The sequence below is a fragment of the Lissotriton helveticus genome, chromosome 1_1, assembly GCF_964261635.1.
Source record: "Lissotriton helveticus chromosome 1_1, aLisHel1.1, whole genome shotgun sequence".
NCBI classification, from domain to species: Eukaryota; Metazoa; Chordata; class Amphibia; order Caudata; family Salamandridae; genus Lissotriton; species Lissotriton helveticus.
Window position 1 is genome coordinate 1,418,388,687 of NC_136057.1, and position 19,686 is coordinate 1,418,408,372.

The 19,686-nt window shown below is 46.2% G+C and overlaps 1 protein-coding gene across 1 annotated transcript in view; it reads right to left on the bottom strand.

The window, feature by feature from the left end:
• QTRT1 (queuine tRNA-ribosyltransferase catalytic subunit 1) overlaps window positions 1-19,686 on the bottom strand; it is a 345,830-nt gene that overhangs the window by 164,774 nt on the left and 161,370 nt on the right. The window contains exon 5 of the mRNA XM_078685122.1: window positions 16,149-16,264. Within this exon, the coding sequence (XP_078541248.1) occupies window positions 16,149-16,264 (116 nt within the window). The remainder of the gene's footprint in view (window positions 1-16,148; window positions 16,265-19,686) is intronic.

Genomic DNA, 19,686 nt, shown 5'->3' on the forward strand with positions numbered 1-19,686 from the left:
TCTACACGTCATACAGAAGCACCCCTTGTCCTTTCAATGAACCTTTTAATTGTTTAAGAAAATTCCATATCTGCTGATTCCATGCCATCTTCCTCTTATACTGTATACATTCTGGTTCTAATGCATTGTTATTCTCATGTTGTGTACAATCTATCACATTTTTCCAACAAGTGTGAAATACCAAAACAAAAACAAACCTATGTGCCCTTTTCCCCCCCTTCTTCCTCCCTACCCTTCCCCTTGCCCCCCCTCCCCCTCCACCTGCCCCCCCCTCCCCTGAACCCTCCCTTCCCCTTTACAGGCAAATAGGTCAGTCGACCTATGAGTGCCCGCCTTGAGTTGTGCCAATCGCATCCCTCTCCTGCTTCTCCCTTTGATGTATTGTGTTACCTCCCCTTCTTATACTTATATTCAGCAAACTTGTGGAGTACGCTATATACCATTACCCTGGCCCTCCTCATTTTATCCGCCTTTCTGTTTCCTCGTTTCCTCCAGAAATTGCTGGGCTTTGATCTCTGAAGAGAACATCCAGGCCTTCCCCCTTACAACTGCCTTGAGCCTAGCAGGGAAGAGGAGATATGCTTCACAGCCTAGAGCCTGAAATGGAGCAATCATCTGTCTAAGCTTCCATCTCCTCTCTATTGTGACATGACAGAAATCAGGCCTGGCGAAAAAAGTAGTACCTTCAAAAGTCCTTCTGCTATCTGGCCTTGCCTTACCAATTATCTCCTCTCTCAGTAAAAAGTTCCCTATATTTACCAAGATCGCCCTGGGTAAGTTCCCCTGGGTCTCACCACCTGTACCTCCCGTGCCTCGGGTTTTCCTTATTGTAAAGGGGAATCTATGTGCCCTCTGTACTTCCCTTTCCCACTGCCACTGGGACTCCGGGAAAGCTCCTTTTAAGAGATTAACGACAAATTGTCTGACATCTTGCCCTTCTGCCACACCCAAGAGTCTAACATTGTTCCGTTTCTGCCTATTTTCAAAGTCCTCCATCTTCCAGCTCATGTCTTCTGTCAATTTCTCTTGCTCAGTCTTGAATGCCTGTCAGTTTCCCACGTTGTCCTCCAATCTGCCTGTACGTTCTTCTACTTCTGTGACTCTCACCTCTACTTCTTTATATAGTTTATTTATTTTCCTCAGTGAGCCCTGAATCTTTTTCGAGGCCTGTCTTGCTCTCCGACTTTCGGTTCTTGCCTCTGCTTGCATCTCCTTCAGGGTATCAAATAGAGCTTCGAGAGATTTTTTCTGGGGTACAGTGTCAGGAGTAGGGCCCCTACCACCACCACTACCACTACCGCTGTCTTGATAGACCTGGGATGTAGCTGAATAATCCCATAGTAATCGTCTATCGTGATGGGGGGGGGGGGGGACTATGAGGTGCGCCTCCTTACTTTTGAGAGCCTTTTTCTTTGTGTGGATGCTTTACTAGAGGTGCTGGACCCGGAGTCTGTAATGTCATCAACCTCCTCTTCCTGGCTCTCTTCAGAAGAAATTATTGACTCTGAGTCCTCGTTTACTGAATAAAAGTGTTCGCCTTCTATAGAGCCCCCTTCTAGCTTTTCTGTTAACTGCTTACTCTTGTTGCTCTTCCCCTGTCCACTATCATCTGCCACGGTCTCAGCGCTACCCCAGGTTTTAACTCTTTGGTGTTGGGCAGTTCTACTCCCTTCTTTCATCTCCGCCTCCACAACATCAGAGCCTCCAGCATATCGGCGTTTCCAAGGGGCCTCCCCGTGTCTCTCTCCGATGTCATTTTTACCAGTAATGGCGTTATATCTACTGACTCCGCCATTCGAGTCTCTGTAGAATCTGTTGCCGTTTTCTGGTCCGCTTGTATCAGCGCTCGAGCTGCGTCTCCCATTCCTGCTTCAGTAGCCTCTTTGCTCAATCCTGCTACCTCAGCGCACTGGTTTGGTTGCCTGGCAACCAGGTTCTCAGCGGCGGCGGCCGCCGCGTCCTCGCGGACGCGCTCTCCTGATGCCTGCGTCTCCAGCAACTCCCCAGGCTGTCCGGGAGCGGTCATGGAGAAAACCTCCGTCAGGGTAGGTTGGCGCATCCCGTTGTCTTTGTGTTTACATTTGTCCGCTTTGTCTTCTTTCAGACTTAGTTCCGATGTAGCAGTATTTTTGGATGTTGCATGATTATCCGGTATCCTCTTTGGGAGCACCGGAGTCTTACCACGGACTTCTACTTTTCTTTTTGGCGGCATCGCAGGTACTTTGCGGATTGCTCCGAGATTTTTCCCTGTCAGCGCCTCTCCATTCTCCGTTCCTTTCATCTCCGGATCTGCCACCTCTCTGGGCTTATCCTGTCGCGGCGGTCTGGGAGGCATCACGATCGCTGGACCCTCTTCACCTTTTAAAGCACTCGTATATTGAGGACTGGGACATGTTTTTCATCATCGACTTTGACCAGGAGCAAGAGAGAGTAAGGTACAAAAGGGGAAACAAGCATTAGGAATGCATTAGGGCTCGGGTTTGTTTGAGTTAGAGATAATGGCGTTGTAAATGGCAATGTGTTTTAGGCATGTGTTTTGGAGTGGAAACATGTGGTGTGTGTTGGAGATATGCGTGTTGGATTGGAATGTTATCAATGGTGGCATGCTGCAGTTTAACGCAATATCTTTAAAAGGTAAAGTGCAGCATAGTGCGATAGGTACAATATTAATTGGTGGATGCGTTATCAATTGGTGTGTGCATTGATGTGTGGTGGATGTGTGTGCCTGTAGGAATTGTGCAGTGATGGCTGTTGGTGTGTGTGTTTAGTGGAAGCGTGTAGTGGTGGTGTGTGTGTATGTGTGTGTGGTGTATGTGTGTGTGGTGTGTGTATGGTGTGTGTGTGTGTGGTATGTGTGTGTGGTGTATGTGGTGTTTTCTGCACACTCACACACTGCCCCCACACATTCACACACTGCTCACCCGCACACTCCCAATGTCACCCTGCATAGTCACACACTGTTTATCCTGCACACTCATTCTGCACACTAACACAATGTGCACCCTGCACCCTTACACACTGTCTCTGCAGTCACTCTGCACTCACTGTCACTTTACACTCAGTCACTCTAAATCTGCACTCTGAACTCTGCACTCACAATCTGCACTCTGAACTCTGCACTCACAATCTGCACTCTGAACTCTGCACTCACAATCTGCACTCTGAACTCTGCACTCACAATCTGCACTCTGAATCTGCACCCTACACTCTGAATCTGCACCCTGCACTCTGCACTCACAATCTGCACTACTCCCAATCTGCACTACTCTCAATCTGCACTCTCCATCTGCACTACTCTCCATCTGCACTACTCTCCATCTGCACTACTCTCCATCTGCACTACTCTCCATCTGCACTACTCTCCATCTGCACTACTCTCCATCTGCACTACTCTCCATCTGCACTACTCTCCATCTGCACTACTCTCCATCTGCACTACTCTCCATCTGCACTACTCTCCATCTGCACTACTCTCCAACTGCACTACTCTCCAACTGCACTACTCTCCAACTGCACTCTCAGGGCCCGATGTAGGTCGGTCGGTAACGGCTGAAATGCGGTATTTTCGGCCGTTACCGACCGGTATCAATCCCTCGGGATGTAGGAGTCCAAAAACCGCCCGATTCGGTAAAAATACCGAATCGGAAAAGTTACCCTTTCGGTAGATTACCAAATCGGAAATTACACCGAATCGGCAAATATACCGAATCGGTAACAAAACCGAATCTGTAAAAAATACGGAATCGGAAATATCACCGAATCGGTGTAATACCGAATCGGAAAACACAGAATCGGGAAAAATAAACCGATTCGGTACAGATATCGAATCTGTAAAATTACCGATTCGGTATAAAACCGATTCTGTGTGAAAAACTTAAGATTGAGATGTAGGAAAGCTCTGAAATACCGAATAAGCGTCAAAATCGGTATTTAAGAATCGGTTTTTACCATAGATTGGAATCAGGTGGTAACCAGGTGCAACCTATAAAAAAGGACCCAAAATGCATTTCTGCTTGCACCATGGCAGCTTTTTATGTCATAGCAAGACGGCTACGGCTACAGCAGGATGGAGAGAGGGAATGGCTGAGAGAGGAGCAGGTGTATAGACAGCGGATCACCCTGTTCATGCAGACAGATGCAGAGATCCTACAGAGGTACAGGCTGGACCCAGAGACCATCTTAGAGCTCATAAGGGACCTCCAACCCCTGTTGCAGCACCCCACCCATAGGCACACGCAATCCCAGTGCACGTGCAGGTGCTATGCAGCCTACACCTGCTGGCGTCTGGCAGCTATCAAAGTGCAGTAGCTTCGGTAGGAGGGGTGAGCCAGAGCTGCCTGTCACGGTTCTTCCACAAGTTCCTTGATGCCATGATTGACAGGATGGACCAATACATTTCCTTCCCTGCAACCCATGCAGAACTGGTACAGACAAAAGCAGACTTCTATCAGATGGCAAGATTTCCCCACATCATTGGCTGCATAGATGGCACACACATTCCGATTTGTCCCCCTGCTGCCACAGAATATGTATACCGCAATCGGAAGTCACGGCACACCATAAATGTGCAGGTGATTTGTAATGCCAAGTGTGTCATCACTGACGTGGTAGCAAAATTTCCAGGGAGTACCCATGACTCCTACATCTTTCAAAATAGCGGAATTTATGCACGGCTGACGGCAGGGGAATTCGGTGAAGGATACCTCCTAGGTAAGACACAGTGTCAGACCCCCATAACCTAAATAGCAGTGTGAAGTACATGTATGCATGTGAGTAATGTTACCCCTTTTTCTTCTAGGCGACAGTGCATATGCCCTCCGCTCATTCATTCTCACCCCCTACCTCAACCCCTCAACACCCAGCCAAAGGAGGTATAACCGTGCACACAAAAGCACAAGGAATGTAGTCGAACGGACCTTCGGCATCTGGAAAAGCAGGTTCAGATGCCTGCACAAGAGCAGAGGTGCTAGACAATATACCCCCATCACTTGCTGCAAGATAATTGCTGTCTGTGCAATGTTGCACAACCTTGCGGTCAAGAAGGGCACAGAGGTAGAGTTGTCTGACTACGAGGACCCTGACGATGACATTGCTGTGCCACAAACACAACCTGCTGGGGTGTCTACGCCAAGTGATGGCAGATACAGACGTGAGGAGATAACAGAAAACTATTTCTGAGTGAGTACAGATGCACAGACATGTCAATGGATGTGGAAAAAAAATAAATGTAATAATGTTGGCACAACGTTACTGCACTGATGTGCAACAAATTAAACAATAACAGAATAGGTGGGGAATGTAAATTGTCCGGGTTGCCTCACCCACCCTGGCAGTCTTACTTCTTGCTGCGCTTAGCTGACCCACTTGGATGTGGCTCACCACCTTCTGTGTGTCCGGCTGCCTCAGCGGAGCGCCTGCTGCTCCGGTGCGGCTCAGATACAGCACTGGCCGGGCTGCTGCGGCTGCTGGTGTCCCCAGCCTCGCCCACGTCCAGGGCAGGATTCACCACCGTGTTTGATATAATTAGTGCCTCCATGGCAGTGGTGATGCGGGCCATGCCCCTGGTCACCTCAGAAGAGTTCTGGGTGAGGCAGTCCTCCATGTTAGCCCCTCGGCGGCATAGCTGGGCGGTTGCTGCTGCAAGGCGGTTCATTGCCCGGTTTTGCACGCGGGCATCCCTGCGCCTACAGTGCTCGTGCTCCTCCATCTTACTGCATAGCTGGGTAATGGCAGTAGTCATGCGCCCCAGTCCAGTAGCTATTTCCTTGTTGCTCTCAACGAAACTCTTAAACCCCTTTGTCATCTCCCCCATGTGCAGGTTGTGCTGCCGCAATTGGCGCTGGCAAGCCAGGATCGACTTGGCCTGCATCCTTTGGATCCGGACCATACTCCCCTCCAGCCCTTGGAATACACTGCCCTCCCGTGCTGGCGAAGCGGGGCTGGATGTGCGTGGCCTGCGCCGATTGCTGCTGGCCTGCTGTGTGGGCTGGTGTGCCACGGGTGTTGCAGGGGTGGGTGCAGGAGCCTGAGCCGCTGCTCCCTCCATGATGTTCAATGGTGCAACGGTGATCCTCCTGGCAGGAGATGTGGCAGGTGCTGGGTGGGTCTGTGTGGGTGAAATTTCCGGTGAGAACTGCAATGGGGGCGTTAGTGACAGTAGGGGGGAGTGGGGAAATGAGAGGGTATGTCCTGTGTCATCCTCATTGCACACGGCACTGCTGTTCTCCTCCTCCTCCTCCTCCTGTGATGGTACAATGCTGCTTGGCCCTGCCACCGCACTGTCTGATGGTGCTGGAGCTTGTGTAGCCGCTGCTCCACTGCCTGATGGTGCCCCTAGGTATAAAGAAGCATTTGTGAACTGAGTGCAAATGTCTTACAGTCACTACAATAAAAGCATTGCACATCTCATTTTCAGTACTCTGATTCATTTTCCAGGTGCATTTCATTTGAATGTGCACTGGCATTTGTTACTACTTTAGCTGACTACATTTATCATGATGCATTGCTCATGTATGTTGCTAGCAGTACTGGGCTGGGGTTTGGCTGTGCATTGGGGCTAAAGGGGAGGTGTCTGGTAGGGTGTGTCATGCTGTGCATGCTTCTTACCTTTTGCTTTGGCTCTGGATGAGCTGTCCAGGTCCCCAACTCCCAGCACACTCTCACTCTCAATTGTCATGGACACAAGTTCCTCAAGGTCAGTGAGGGGTGGCGCCGGGTTCCTTCCTCCAACTGTTAGTCCTGCCTGCTTGTGCAGCTCGGCCAGTTTCCTCTTGGTGAGGCTGCGAATGTCATAAAACCTCTTTTTGAGGTCGGCCAGGCTCCTGGGGGTGACACCAACTGCGTTCACCCTCCCACCGATTGCAATCCACAGGTTCCTCTTGGTGCTCTCTGGGACTGTGAGAGACAGCCTCCCAAACAGCTGCCTGTGGACCCTCACCACCTCCTCCACCAACACTTGCAGCTCCTTGGTGCTGAACTTGGCCTTGCGCTTGCGCTCAATCTTCTGGCTCTCAGAGCTGCTTGCCATTTCCACACAGTTCAGGATAGTGCTACCACTGCTGCTCACTGTGAATGCTCAGCTCAGGCTGCCTCTCCAGAAAGTTCTAATGAGTTGCACCTGCCTGGGTATCCACTCCCTGCTAGGGTGGGGGAGGGTGCTTCCACCTCATTGGCTGTTGTCATTAGTTTCACTTTTACTTGCTCGCCGATTCCGTATTTACCGATTCGGTATTTACCGATTCGGTATTCGCCGAATACCGAATCGGTAAATACCGAATCGGAATTTACAATGCTTTCCTATGGGCCATTTGGCCCACGGGGGTGTATTTCAATTACCGAATCGGTATTTGCCGATTCGGTACTCGCCGATTCGGTACTTACCGAATCGGCGAATACCGATTCGGTAGGTATCGACCCACGATACCGATTGTTACCGATTCGGTAATTTTCCGAAATTTTTTCCCTACATATCATTTTCCGATTTCAATATACCGATTCGGTAGGAATCGGTATTTTAAAATCGTTAAATGGGTTTTACCTACATCGGGCCCTCAATCTGCACTACTATCAATCTGCACTACTCTCAATCTGCACTACTCTCAATCTGCACTACTCTCAATCTGCACTACTCTCAATCTGCACTACTCTCAATCTGCACTCTGCACTCTGAATCTGCACTCTGAATCTGCACTCTGCACTCTGAACTCTGAATCTGCACTCTGAATCTGCACTCTGAATCTGCACTCTGCACTCTGAATCTGCACTCTGCACTCTCAATCTGCACTCTGCACTCTGCACTCTCAATCTGCACTCTCAATCTGCACTCTGCACTCTGCACTCTCAATCTGCACTCTGCACTCTCAATCTGCACTCTGCACTCTCAATCTGCACTCTGCACTCTCAATCTGCACTCTGCACTCTCAATCTGCACTCTGCACTCTGAACTCTGAATCTGCACTCTGAATCTGCACTCTGAATCTGCACTCTGCACTCTCAATCTGCACTCTGAATCTGCACTCTGAATCTGCACTCTGCACTCTCAATCTGCACTCTGCACTCTGCACTCTCAATCTGCACTCTGCACTCTCAATCTGCACTCTGCACTCTGCACTCTCAATCTGCACTCTGCACTCTCAATCTGCACTCTGCACTCTCAATCTGCACTCTGCACTCTCAATCTGCACTCTGCACTCTCAATCTGCACTCTGCACTCTCAATCTGCACTCTGCACTCTCAATCTGCACTCTGCACTCTGCACTCTCAATCTGCACTCTCAATCTGCACTCTGCACTCTGCACTCTCAATCTGCACTCTGCACTCTCAATCTGCACTCTGCACTCTGCACTCTCAATCTGCACTCTGCACTCTCAATCTGCACTCTGCACTCTGCACTCTCAATCTGCACTCTGCACTCTCAATCTGCACTCTCAATCTGCACTCTGCACTCTCAATCTGCACTCTGCACTCTCAATCTGCACTCTGCACTCGCACTCTGCACTCTCAATCTGCACTCTGCACTCTCAATCTGCACTCTGCACTCTGCACTCTGCACTCTCAATCTGCACTCTGCACTCTGCACTCTCAATCTGCACTCTGCACTCTCAATCTGCACTCTGCACTCTCAATCTGCACTCTGCACTCTCAATCTGCACTCTGCACTCTCAATCTGCACTCTCAATCTGCACTCTGCACTCTCAATCTGCACTCTGCACTCTGCACTCTCAATCTGCACTCTGCACTCTGCACTCTCAATCTGCACTCTGCACTCTCAATCTGCACTCTGCACTCTGCACTCTCAATCTGCACTCTGCACTCTGAATCTGCACTCTGCACTCTCAATCCGCACTCTCAATCTGCACTCTCAATCTGCACTCTCAATCTGCACTCTGCACTCTGCACTCTCAATCTGCACTCTGCACTCTGCACTCTCAATCTGCACTCTGCACTCTCAATCTGCACTCTGCACTCTCAATCTGCACTCTCAATCTGCACTCTGCACTCTCAATCTGCACTCTGCACTCTCAATCTGCACTCTGCACTCTCAATCTGCACTCCGCACTCTCAATCTGCACTCTCAATCTGCACTCTCAATCTGCACTCTGCACTCTGCACTCTGCACTCTCAATCTGCACTCTGCACTCTCAATCTGCACTCTGCACTCTCAATCTGCACTCTGCACTCTCAATCTGCACTCTCAATCTGCACTCTGCACTCTGCACTCTGCACTCTCAATCTGCACTCTGCACTCTCAATCTGCACTCTCAATCTGCACTCTGCACTCTCAATCTGCACTCTGCACTCTCAATCTGCACTCTGCACTCTCAATCTGCACTCTCAATCCGCACTCTCAATCTGCACTCTCAATCTGCACTCTCAATCTGCACTCTGCACTCGCACTCTGCACTCTCAATCTGCACTCTGCACTCTGCACTCTCAATCTGCACTCTGCACTCTCAATCTGCACTCTGCACTCTCAATCTGCACTCTCAATCTGCACTCTGCACTCTCAATCTGCACTCTGCACTCTGCACTCTCAATCTGCACTCTGCACTCTCAATCTGCACTCTGCACTCTGCACTCTCAATCTGCACTCTGCACTCTCAATCTGCACTCTGCACTCTGCACTCTCAATCTGCACTCTGCACTCTCAATCTGCACTCTCAATCTGCACTCTGCACTCTCAATCTGCACTCTGCACTCTCAATCTGCACTCTGCACTCTCAATCTGCACTCTGCACTCTCAATCTGCACTCTGCACTCTCAATCTGCACTCTGCACTCTCAATCTGCACTCTGCACTCTCAATCTGCACTCTGCACTCTCAATCTGCACTCTGCACTCTCAATCTGCACTCTGCACTCTCAATCTGCACTCTCAATCTGCACTCTGCACTCTCAATCTGCACTCTGCACTCTCAATCTGCACTCTGCACTCTCAATCTGCACTCTGCACTCTCAATCTGCACTCTGCACTCTCAATCTGCACTCTGCACTCTCAATCTGCACTCTGCACTCTCAATCTGCACTCTGCACTCTCAATCTGCACTCTGCACTCTGAATCTGCACTCTGAATCTGCACTCTGAATCTGCACTCTGAATCTGCACTCTGAATCTGCACTCTGCACTCTGAATCTGCACTCTGAATCTGCACTCTGAATCTGCACTCTGCACTCTGAATCTGCACTCTGAATCTGCACTCTGAATCTGCACTCTGCACTCTGAATCTGCACTCTGAATCTGCACTCTCAATCTGCACTCTCAATCTGCACTCTGCACTCTGCACTCTGCACTCTCAATCTTCAATCTGCACTCTGCACTCTGCACTCTCAATCTGCACTCTGCACTCTCAATCTGCACTCTGCACTCTCAATCTGCACTCTGCACTCTCAATCTGCACTCTGCACTCTCAATCTGCACTCTGCACTCTCAATCTGCACTCTCAATCTGCACTCTGCACTCTCAATCTGCACTCTGCACTCTCAATCTGCACTCTGCACTCTCAATCTGCACTCTGCACTCTGCAATCTGCACTCTCAATCTTCAATCTGCACTCTGCAATCTGCACTCTCAATCTTCAATCTGCACTCTGCACTCTGCACTCTGCACTCTGCACTCTCAATCTGCACTCTGCACTCTCAATCTGCACTCTGCACTCTCAATCTGCACTCTGCACTCTGCAATCTGCACTCTCAATCTTCAATCTGCACTCTGCACTCTGCACTCTCAATCTGCACTCTGCACTCTCAATCTGCACTCTGCACTCTCAATCTGCACTCTGCACTCTCAATCTGCACTCTGCACTCTGAATCTGCACTCTCAATCTGCACTCTGCACTCTCAATCTGCACTCTGCACTCTCAATCTGCACTCTGCACTCTCAATCTGCACTCTGCACTCTCAATCTGCACTCTCAATCTGCACTCTGCACTCTCAATCTGCACTCTGCACTCTCAATCTGCACTCTGCACTCTCAATCTGCACTCTGCACTCTCAATCTGCACTCTCAATCTGCACTCTGCACTCTCAATCTGCACTCTGCACTCGCACTCTGCACTCTCAATCTGCACTCTGCACTCTCAATCTGCACTCTGCACTCTCAATCTGCACTCTGCACTCTCAATCTGCACTCTGCACTCTCAATCTGTACTCTGCACTCTCAATCTGCACTCTGCACTCTCAATCTGCACTCTGCACTCTGCACTCTGCACTCTGCACTCTGCACTCTGCACTCTGCACTCTGCACTCTCAATCTTCAATCTGCACTCTGCACTCTGCACTCTGCACTCTCAATCTGCACTCTGCACTCTCAATCTGCACTCTGCACTCTCAATCTGCACTCTGCACTCTCAATCTGCACTCTGCACTCTCAATCTGCACTCTGCACTCTCAATCTGCACTCTGCACTCTCAATCTGCACTCTGCACTCTCAATCTGCACTCTGCACTCTCAATCTGCACTCTCAATCTGCACTCTCAATCTGCACTCTCAATCTGCACTCTGCACTCTCAATCTGCACTCTGCACTCTCAATCTGCACTCTGCACTCTGCACTCTGCACTCTGCACTCTGCACTCTGCACTCTGCACTCTGCACTCTGCACTCTGCACTCTCAATCTGCACTCTCAATCTGCACTCTCAATCTGCACTCTGCACTCTCAATCTGCACTCTCAATCTGCACTCTGCACTCTCAATCTGCACTCTGCACTCTCAATCTGCACTCTGCACTCGCACTCTGCACTCTCAATCTGCACTCTGCACTCTGCACTCTGCACTCGCACTCTGCACTCTGCACTCTGCACTCTGCACTCTCAATCCGCACTCTGCACTCTGAATCTGCACTCTGAATCTGCACTCTGAATCTGCACTCTGAATCTGCACTCTGAATCTGCACTCTGAATCTGCACTCTGAATCTGCACTCTGAATCTGCACTCTGAATCTGCACTCTGAAACTGCACTCTGAAACTGCACTCTGAAACTGCACTCTGCACTCTCAGCACACATCACTCTACAGCACACACCACTCTACAGCACACAGCACACAGCACTCTACTGCACACAGCACTCTACAGCACACAGCACTCTACAGCACACAGCACTCTACAGCACACAGCACTCTACAGCACACAGCACTCTACAGCACACAGCACTCTGCAGCACACAGCACACATCACTCTACAGCACACAGCACTCTACAGCACACAGCACTCTACAGCACACAGCACTCTACAGCACACAGCACTCTACAGCACACAGCACTCTGCACTCAACTGCACACAGCACTCTGGAAACAACAGCACACAGCACTCTGCACTGTACAGCACACAGCACTCTACAGCACACAGCACTCTACAGCAAACAGCACTCTACAGCACACAGCACTCTTCAGGACAGCACTTCTCGGGGCACAGCACTCTACAGCACACAGCACTCTTCAGCACACAGCACTCTTCAGCACACAGCACTCTTCAGCACACAGCACTCTTCAGCACACCGCACTCTTCAGCACACCGCACTCTTCAGCACACCGCACTCTACAGCACACAGCACTTCTCAGCACTCTTCAGCACACTTCAGCACACAGCACTCTTCAGCATACAGCACAAAGCACTCTACAGCACAAAGCACTCTACAGCACACAGCACTTCTCAGGACACACCACTCTACAGCACACAGCACTCTTCAGCACACAGCACTCTACAGCACACAGCACTCTACAGCACACAGCACTCTGCACTCAACTGCACACAGCACTCTGGAATCAACAGCACACAGCACTCTGCACTATACAGCACACATCACTCTACAGCACACAGCACTCTACAGCACAGAGCTGCACACAGCACTAAATGGTAAAAGAATGCACACGTTTGAAGGTCGATATATTTGTGAGCGGGTGATCCAGTGGTGCCATGTGCTGGAGTCTAATTGAATATGTTTGAGCAAATTCTAATTTTTGAATGAGAAGCTAATGCTTTTTCTTACATAGCTTGGTGCTTATTTGTGGATTTTCTAATGCTGATCATGGTACAATCTGTTGAGTATTCAGGGTATTGTCATGCATAATTGACAAGAATCTGAATGTGCTATTTATTTTTTTGCACAAATCAATTATAATATTTTGCCTCGACTAATCCGACGCTTAATGTTAGGCTAATCTCATGTACTTTTGAGCACACCCTGATGTTTATTTTGCTGAAGCCTCCTAGTTGAGAGATATCTCTCATTCGGGTAATTTTAGAAGTCAACAGTATCAAATTATAAAAACGTTCACGGAGGGCCTTTTCAACAATTTGTGCCACCAAAAACCATACCTGTTGCTTTGTCCCTCCCCTTCCCTACTCGCCCCAGTACTGGTGCACCTTTATGGGTGACAGAAGCGTTTTATATTCTCCCCCAAGAATTTGCTGTTCGGTTTTGTTGAATACATTCACAATATGCACCCCGCTGTTTGGAAGTTGAAATCTTTTTCAGCCATTATAAGTCACACATTCACGTTATTATCGTTCATGGTGTTGTGAAAGGGCGGCAATAGATATATAATGGAATATGGAGCTCTGAAAAGAATGAATGTATTTTTTACTCAGGCAGGGTATTGCAGCTGTGCTGGCTAGCTGGCAACGAGTGCATCGCGTTTCCCTGGGCTTCGATTTCCTGTTTACTTAAATCATGAGGCAATTCAAGTTACCCTTCTTAATTAATCATTTTCACAATAGTTATTGGAAGTGGATAGCATGTTTCCTGTTTTTAGCCAAGGATTGCCACAGCAGAAAGTCCGCCAGCAGTCCAAAAGCTAAGGTGCAGGGCAGAAAGGGAAAATCATATTAGCCTCTGCCTCATAACACATTAACAAGCTGTGTGCTTCATGGGTCAATGCAGAGCTGGCCAGGGATACTGAGGATTTAGGAGAGAAAAGGCCTGATTCTTTGAAACTCACAAGGTGTCCAAAAACATCTGTTGAAGCTGACAGAGACAGTTGTCTTTAAGTTATAATAATGTGCTCCTATAAAATAAAAATAAAGTAAACGTAGTAGACAGGTGGGTGTATCAACATGGAAATGTCCTTTTCACCCAAATTATCTCACCCTTTTAACAAAAAATACTTAAAAAACATTATTTCAAGGTGACTATGTGTACTAATAGGAAAGAACTGATCCATGGCAGCTCCACAAAGTACCTGCCCTTCATCATGGAGAATATCCATGTGTTGCATATTGGGAGCCATTTTAAAAGGTACTTCAGCGTCTATTTACAAGTCAATTATTTCTAGCTCTACGGTGCCAAGTAACATATACTTGTGAGCCTGTAAAATTGGAACACTGAAAAAAACAAAAAGACAATTCATACTATTTTGAGGCACAGATGCTAGAAGTACGTTATGGTTCTGCGCAGGGCACTTCTGTAGTGATCCAGGCCAAAATCTGCTACTTCGAATATCTGGATTACAGAGAAGTGGACCAGCAGATTTCACAGCATTTTCCTATTACTAAATGCCTTTTGGAAACACGCGAAAAGCCTGCCATCTGCCTTCAATTACCGGCACCTCTGACAGCTCGTAATTGAGAATTCATGGCATTCTCCTGGCCGGGGAGACAGCATGCGCGCACTTACAGCTCAACAAAACTACAGACTCGTGAATGCGCGAACGGACCCTGACATCTGGTAATTGGGAATTTATGGCATCTCAGGCGCGTTCGGGCACGGGATATGCAGGAAATAGAGAGAGCAACATTCCTAGGGCCTATTGCGTGAAGCCTTAAAAAAACACAGCTGTGAGAGGACGAATTGCCATGCAGATGGCACAGAACACCACGAAACATGCTCGCGCACTGAGGAATTTTTCCTGCACTATCCAGAACCCCTAACATAAGGAGCTCGGAGCTCCGCCCCCCCTGCTGACGCAGGGGGCATAGGCCGAGCCCTAAAAAGGAGGAAGAGAAAGATAAGAAAGGATTGGCCAAGGAAGAAAGCAGGGATGAAGAACCTTGATGGGTAAGATAGAGAAAGGAATTGAAGGATGGTGGGAGAAAGGTCCAGGAGCTGAAATCAAGACTGATATATATATTTATATATATATATATCAGAGAACTCTAGGTAATTCCCAAGTTTAGGTGGACAGCAGCTCCTGTATACACCAGCAACACTTTGAATCTGCTCACCTCAAATGTCTGTTTTCTAGCAAAGTTTTTAGGCATAGGATTAGTACAGTGCCATCCATGCCGAGCTAGAAAGGGCCAAAATCTGTTGTAATTCATGCAGCACAGTCTTTAAACAGAGGATCAGCACAGCGCCATCCACATATCAAGTACCTATAACTGGAGCCCTCGCCATGTACTGCTAAATACCTCACATATTACTTCACTCATGGCATTTTCTATAACATCATTGATAATATCACTGCAACATTGGCTGTAAAATTATTGATGAAAAAACTGTGCATGGCGGGGGAGGGAGTTATTGTTACCTTAGGGCCCCAGTTATAGTTACTTATTAACTATAACTGCTGAATTTCTATGGTTTTATGTGTGTAAAATCTGAACTTAAGAAGCACGTCCCAATAACCTTTGGTTTTTTTAATAAACATATATAAATATATTTATATTTATTTTTTAACTAATTAAGAGCTTGATAGCTGGTAAGGTAGCTCACCGAATTGAGAAAGCTAGTTAGGGTTTGAAAATAGCTGGCACTTCAAAAGGAGGTGAGACAACAGATTGAGGACCGCCTATGCAAAATGTTGTTATATTTTCATCTGAGAAACACACGGGTGTTTGCCTGGAGGACAGAGATCTGTGTTAATTCTGTGTTTATATTCAACTGAACAGGCTCAAAAAGAACGGATTCTCTTCTCTTGTAGAAAAAAATAAAGTAACAAAAAACAAGTCTCTCAGCAAAGGATTATACATTAAAAAAAGATCCTGTCTATAAATACTACTAATAATTAAAACATCAATCGTCCCATGGTGCTTCAATAAAAGGTGTTCACATAAATCAACGATCTCAGAAGGATAAATATTAGACTCAGCCACACCGGCAATCGCACTTGTGAAGTGCAGGTCCCTCAAAGATTCCTGCAGCATAAGGGTATTCCTATAGCTACTAGCTCCTTAAATCTTTTGACTACTTTACAAGAGGGAGCAAGCCCGGTACTCACCATCCAAACACCTCTTCCGGAGTTTGGGGTCCAGACCTCCTTGAATGATTGCAAAGATGTTCTGGCTGTTAGGGTTCTGGTTGGCAGCGATGCTTCTGTCCAACCAGCGGATAGACCTGTAATAGAAGAAGGAGGGGAGGAGTAAATCAAAGAGTGGATCCTTCATGCGGATGCGAGGGACCCAAAGAAGCAGAGCATTCTGACTGGGCAGGACGGGTCAGGTTGAATTAATTTGCTACTCATCAGTCATTTAGATTAATCAAGACAAGAAAAATACATGAAAACTGCTGAAAATCGGACACAACGAAACCAACGAAGAGCAAAACTCAAAAGAGAAACATGACCAGCTTCAACAAAGATCAGATAGTGAGGCTTACAATAAAACAAAACAGAAGCAGCGTTTATTTAAATACCGCAAACTTGTCAAGACAACAGAGGGACATGGAAAATGAAGGAGTGATACCCAAAAGAAAGGACACATCACCAATAGCCTAATGAAAAAAAGTGATAAAGAAAATAACAATAAGAGAACCAATCAGGTAAAAGTCTTATAGCTTGCTAACCAAATGACAAAAGACACAAAAAATGTACATATATTAAGACGCAAGAGACAAATTAAATCATCTAACATAAAATCATAAAAACAATGAACTAATCAGAGAGCAGGTCTCACATTTTTTCCACATACCCAGAAAAAAAAAACCAGAAAATAGCTCGGGCATTGGCTGTCAGCATTTTAGCTTTGTCAATGTCATTTTTTTTTTACCTTTCTATTATCAGATGAACTGTGTGTGTATATATATGTATATATATATATAGTTATAGTTAGGACCTAGTTTCCATAGGAAATCCGCAACATTCTATTGGGAATAATTTTGGCGCCGGTTGTTGAATCTTCACGAATTTCTCAAAGAAGATGGCCCGCTCCGCTCCTTCCCTGAAAGTCTCCGGAAGATTCGTCAAGCGGGGGCCGAGAAAAAAGGGGGTCCCAAAACGTGTTTTCCCCATGGTAATTTCCATAGGACGATTAGACACGGCTACAGCCCGAACCGCTGAACGGAATTACACCATATTTGGGAAAATGGTAGGGTCTGGTACGCAGATCATCCTTTTGGTTAAATGGTGTAAATCCCTCCAGTAGTTCCTGAGAAGAAAAAAAAAGAAAAAATATACATATATCTGGTCGGAGCCTAACCACACATCTCATCGTGAGATCTGATTGGCTGTCAGCACTTCATCCAAGAAGTGTTGGCAGCCATTTTGGGACCAATATACATGATAGCACCTCATTAAAAAGCATTGCAGTTAATAGAACGTTTTAGGACTTTAGTTACATTATAAATCATTTGTTGATGGTACCATACTCATTTTAGGAATTGTGGTGTGTTCTAAGGTGATTTTACCATGTGAAAAAGCCTTCTGCTGGGATATCATGAATAATGTTTGAAAGAAAACTATTATCTCATGCTTTTCCCACAGTGGTTTGGAAGGGAATCTATAAGCTAAACTGAAAGCATATTTTCTGTAAATTCACATTATCTTTCTCAGTCATGTGAGAATGAAGTCTGACATTCTCAGTAAAACATGTACATCCAACAAGGACAGAGACTGTCAGTTGATTCCTTTGTGTTCTACTGCAGCTTCCCAGAGTGTTCTAAAGAACAACTAGAGTGCTAACAGTCATACTTATTACAAAGGTATGGTACACCTGAAGCCATCGTGATTGGATTAAAGTGGTAACTCTTAAAACATTTAATTTAAAAAGGAACAAAATGAGGGGGTATATTTTACCATAGAAAGTATGATTAGTGCTGCAGAAAGAAAAATTAGGGCACATTTTGAGTGACTCCTCAAATACTCTTCTATTTCATTAAAAAATTCTGACATGCAGTCTCCCAAGATGGCCACCGGAGACAAAAGAGCCCAAAAGTAGCCCAAATATCACCCAGATGTAGCCCAAGTATAGACCAAAGACAGAATGTCCCAGAGTGTTCTAAAGAACAACTAGAGCGCTAACAGTCTTAATTATGACAAAAGTATGGCACTCCAGAAGCCATCTTGATTGGAATGAAGTGGTAAGTCTGAAAACATTTAATTTAAAAAGGAACAAAATGAGGGGGTTCATTTTGCCATAGAAAGTAGGATTAGTGCTTCAGAAAGAAAAATTAGGGCACATTTTGAGTGACTTCTCAAATCCTCTTCTATTTCATTAAAAAATTCTGACATGCAGACTGAAACATGCACTTTCAATACCAGCAGCAGACTTCCCTGGTGAGCAGGAGCTTTACTACAGTGATCTAATAAGCAACTAGCGTGCTAACATTCTGAATTTATGGCAAATGTGTGTCACATCTGAATGCCTTCTTGATGGAATCAAAGTAGAAAACTGAAAGTATTTCCTACTGAGGAGACTGTAGTAAATGAGGAAATTAGGAAACTTCATAACAAATAAGTCTCCCAAGATGGCCACCAGAGACAAAAGAGCCCAAATGTAGCACAAATATCCCCCAGATGTAGCCCAAGTATAGCCCAATGACAGAATGTCCCAGAGTTTTCTAAAGAACAACTAGAGCGCTAGCAGTCTTACTTATGACAAACGTATGGCACACCTGAAGTCATTTTGATTGGAATAAAGTGGTAACACTTAAAACATTTAATTTGCAAAGGAACACAATGAGGGGGTTCATTTTCCCATAGAAAGTATGATTAGTGCTGAAGAAAGAAAAATTAGGGCACATTTTGACTTCTCAAATCCTCTTCTATTTCATTAAAACAATTCTGACATGCAGACTGAAACATGCACTTTGAATACCAGCAGCAGACTTCCCTGGTGAGCAGTAGCTTTACTACAGTGATCTAATGAGCAACTAGAGTGCTAACATTCAGAATTTATGGCGAATAAGTTCAAGTTCAGAAATTTGTATAGCGCACTACTCACCCATAGCGTCTCAAGGCGCTTGTGGGAGGGGGTGCATTATTTATCGAATAGCCAGGTTTTAAGTTCCTTTCTGAAGGAAATGTGGTTCTGTGTGAGGCGGAGGTGGGTGGGGAGAGAGTTCCAGGTCTTGGCCGCCATTCAAATGTGTGACACATCTGAATGCCTTCTTGATGGAACCAAAGTAAATAAGCATTGAAAATGCAATAGATCTCGCCCCCGTTTAAGTTAAAGCCATTCTGTTTGTAATGAGGTGGCTTTTTAGCTTTGCTTTTATTAGTGTTTCTCAAACTTTCATGTAAATAACATGCATATGTATGCATATATGTATATGTATGCATGCATTTATATTTGTATAGATATGCAGATTATATATGTTTATATATGTATGTGTATACATATATATATATATATACACATATATATATATATATATATATATATATATATATATATATAAACACACATACATATATATATAAATGCATATGCATATATATGTGTATATGTGTGCGTGTAGAGAGGTGTAGAGGTGTAGGTGTAGAGGTAGAGGTAGAGGTAAAGGTAGAGAGGTAGAGAGGTAGAGAGGTAGAGACTCGTAGA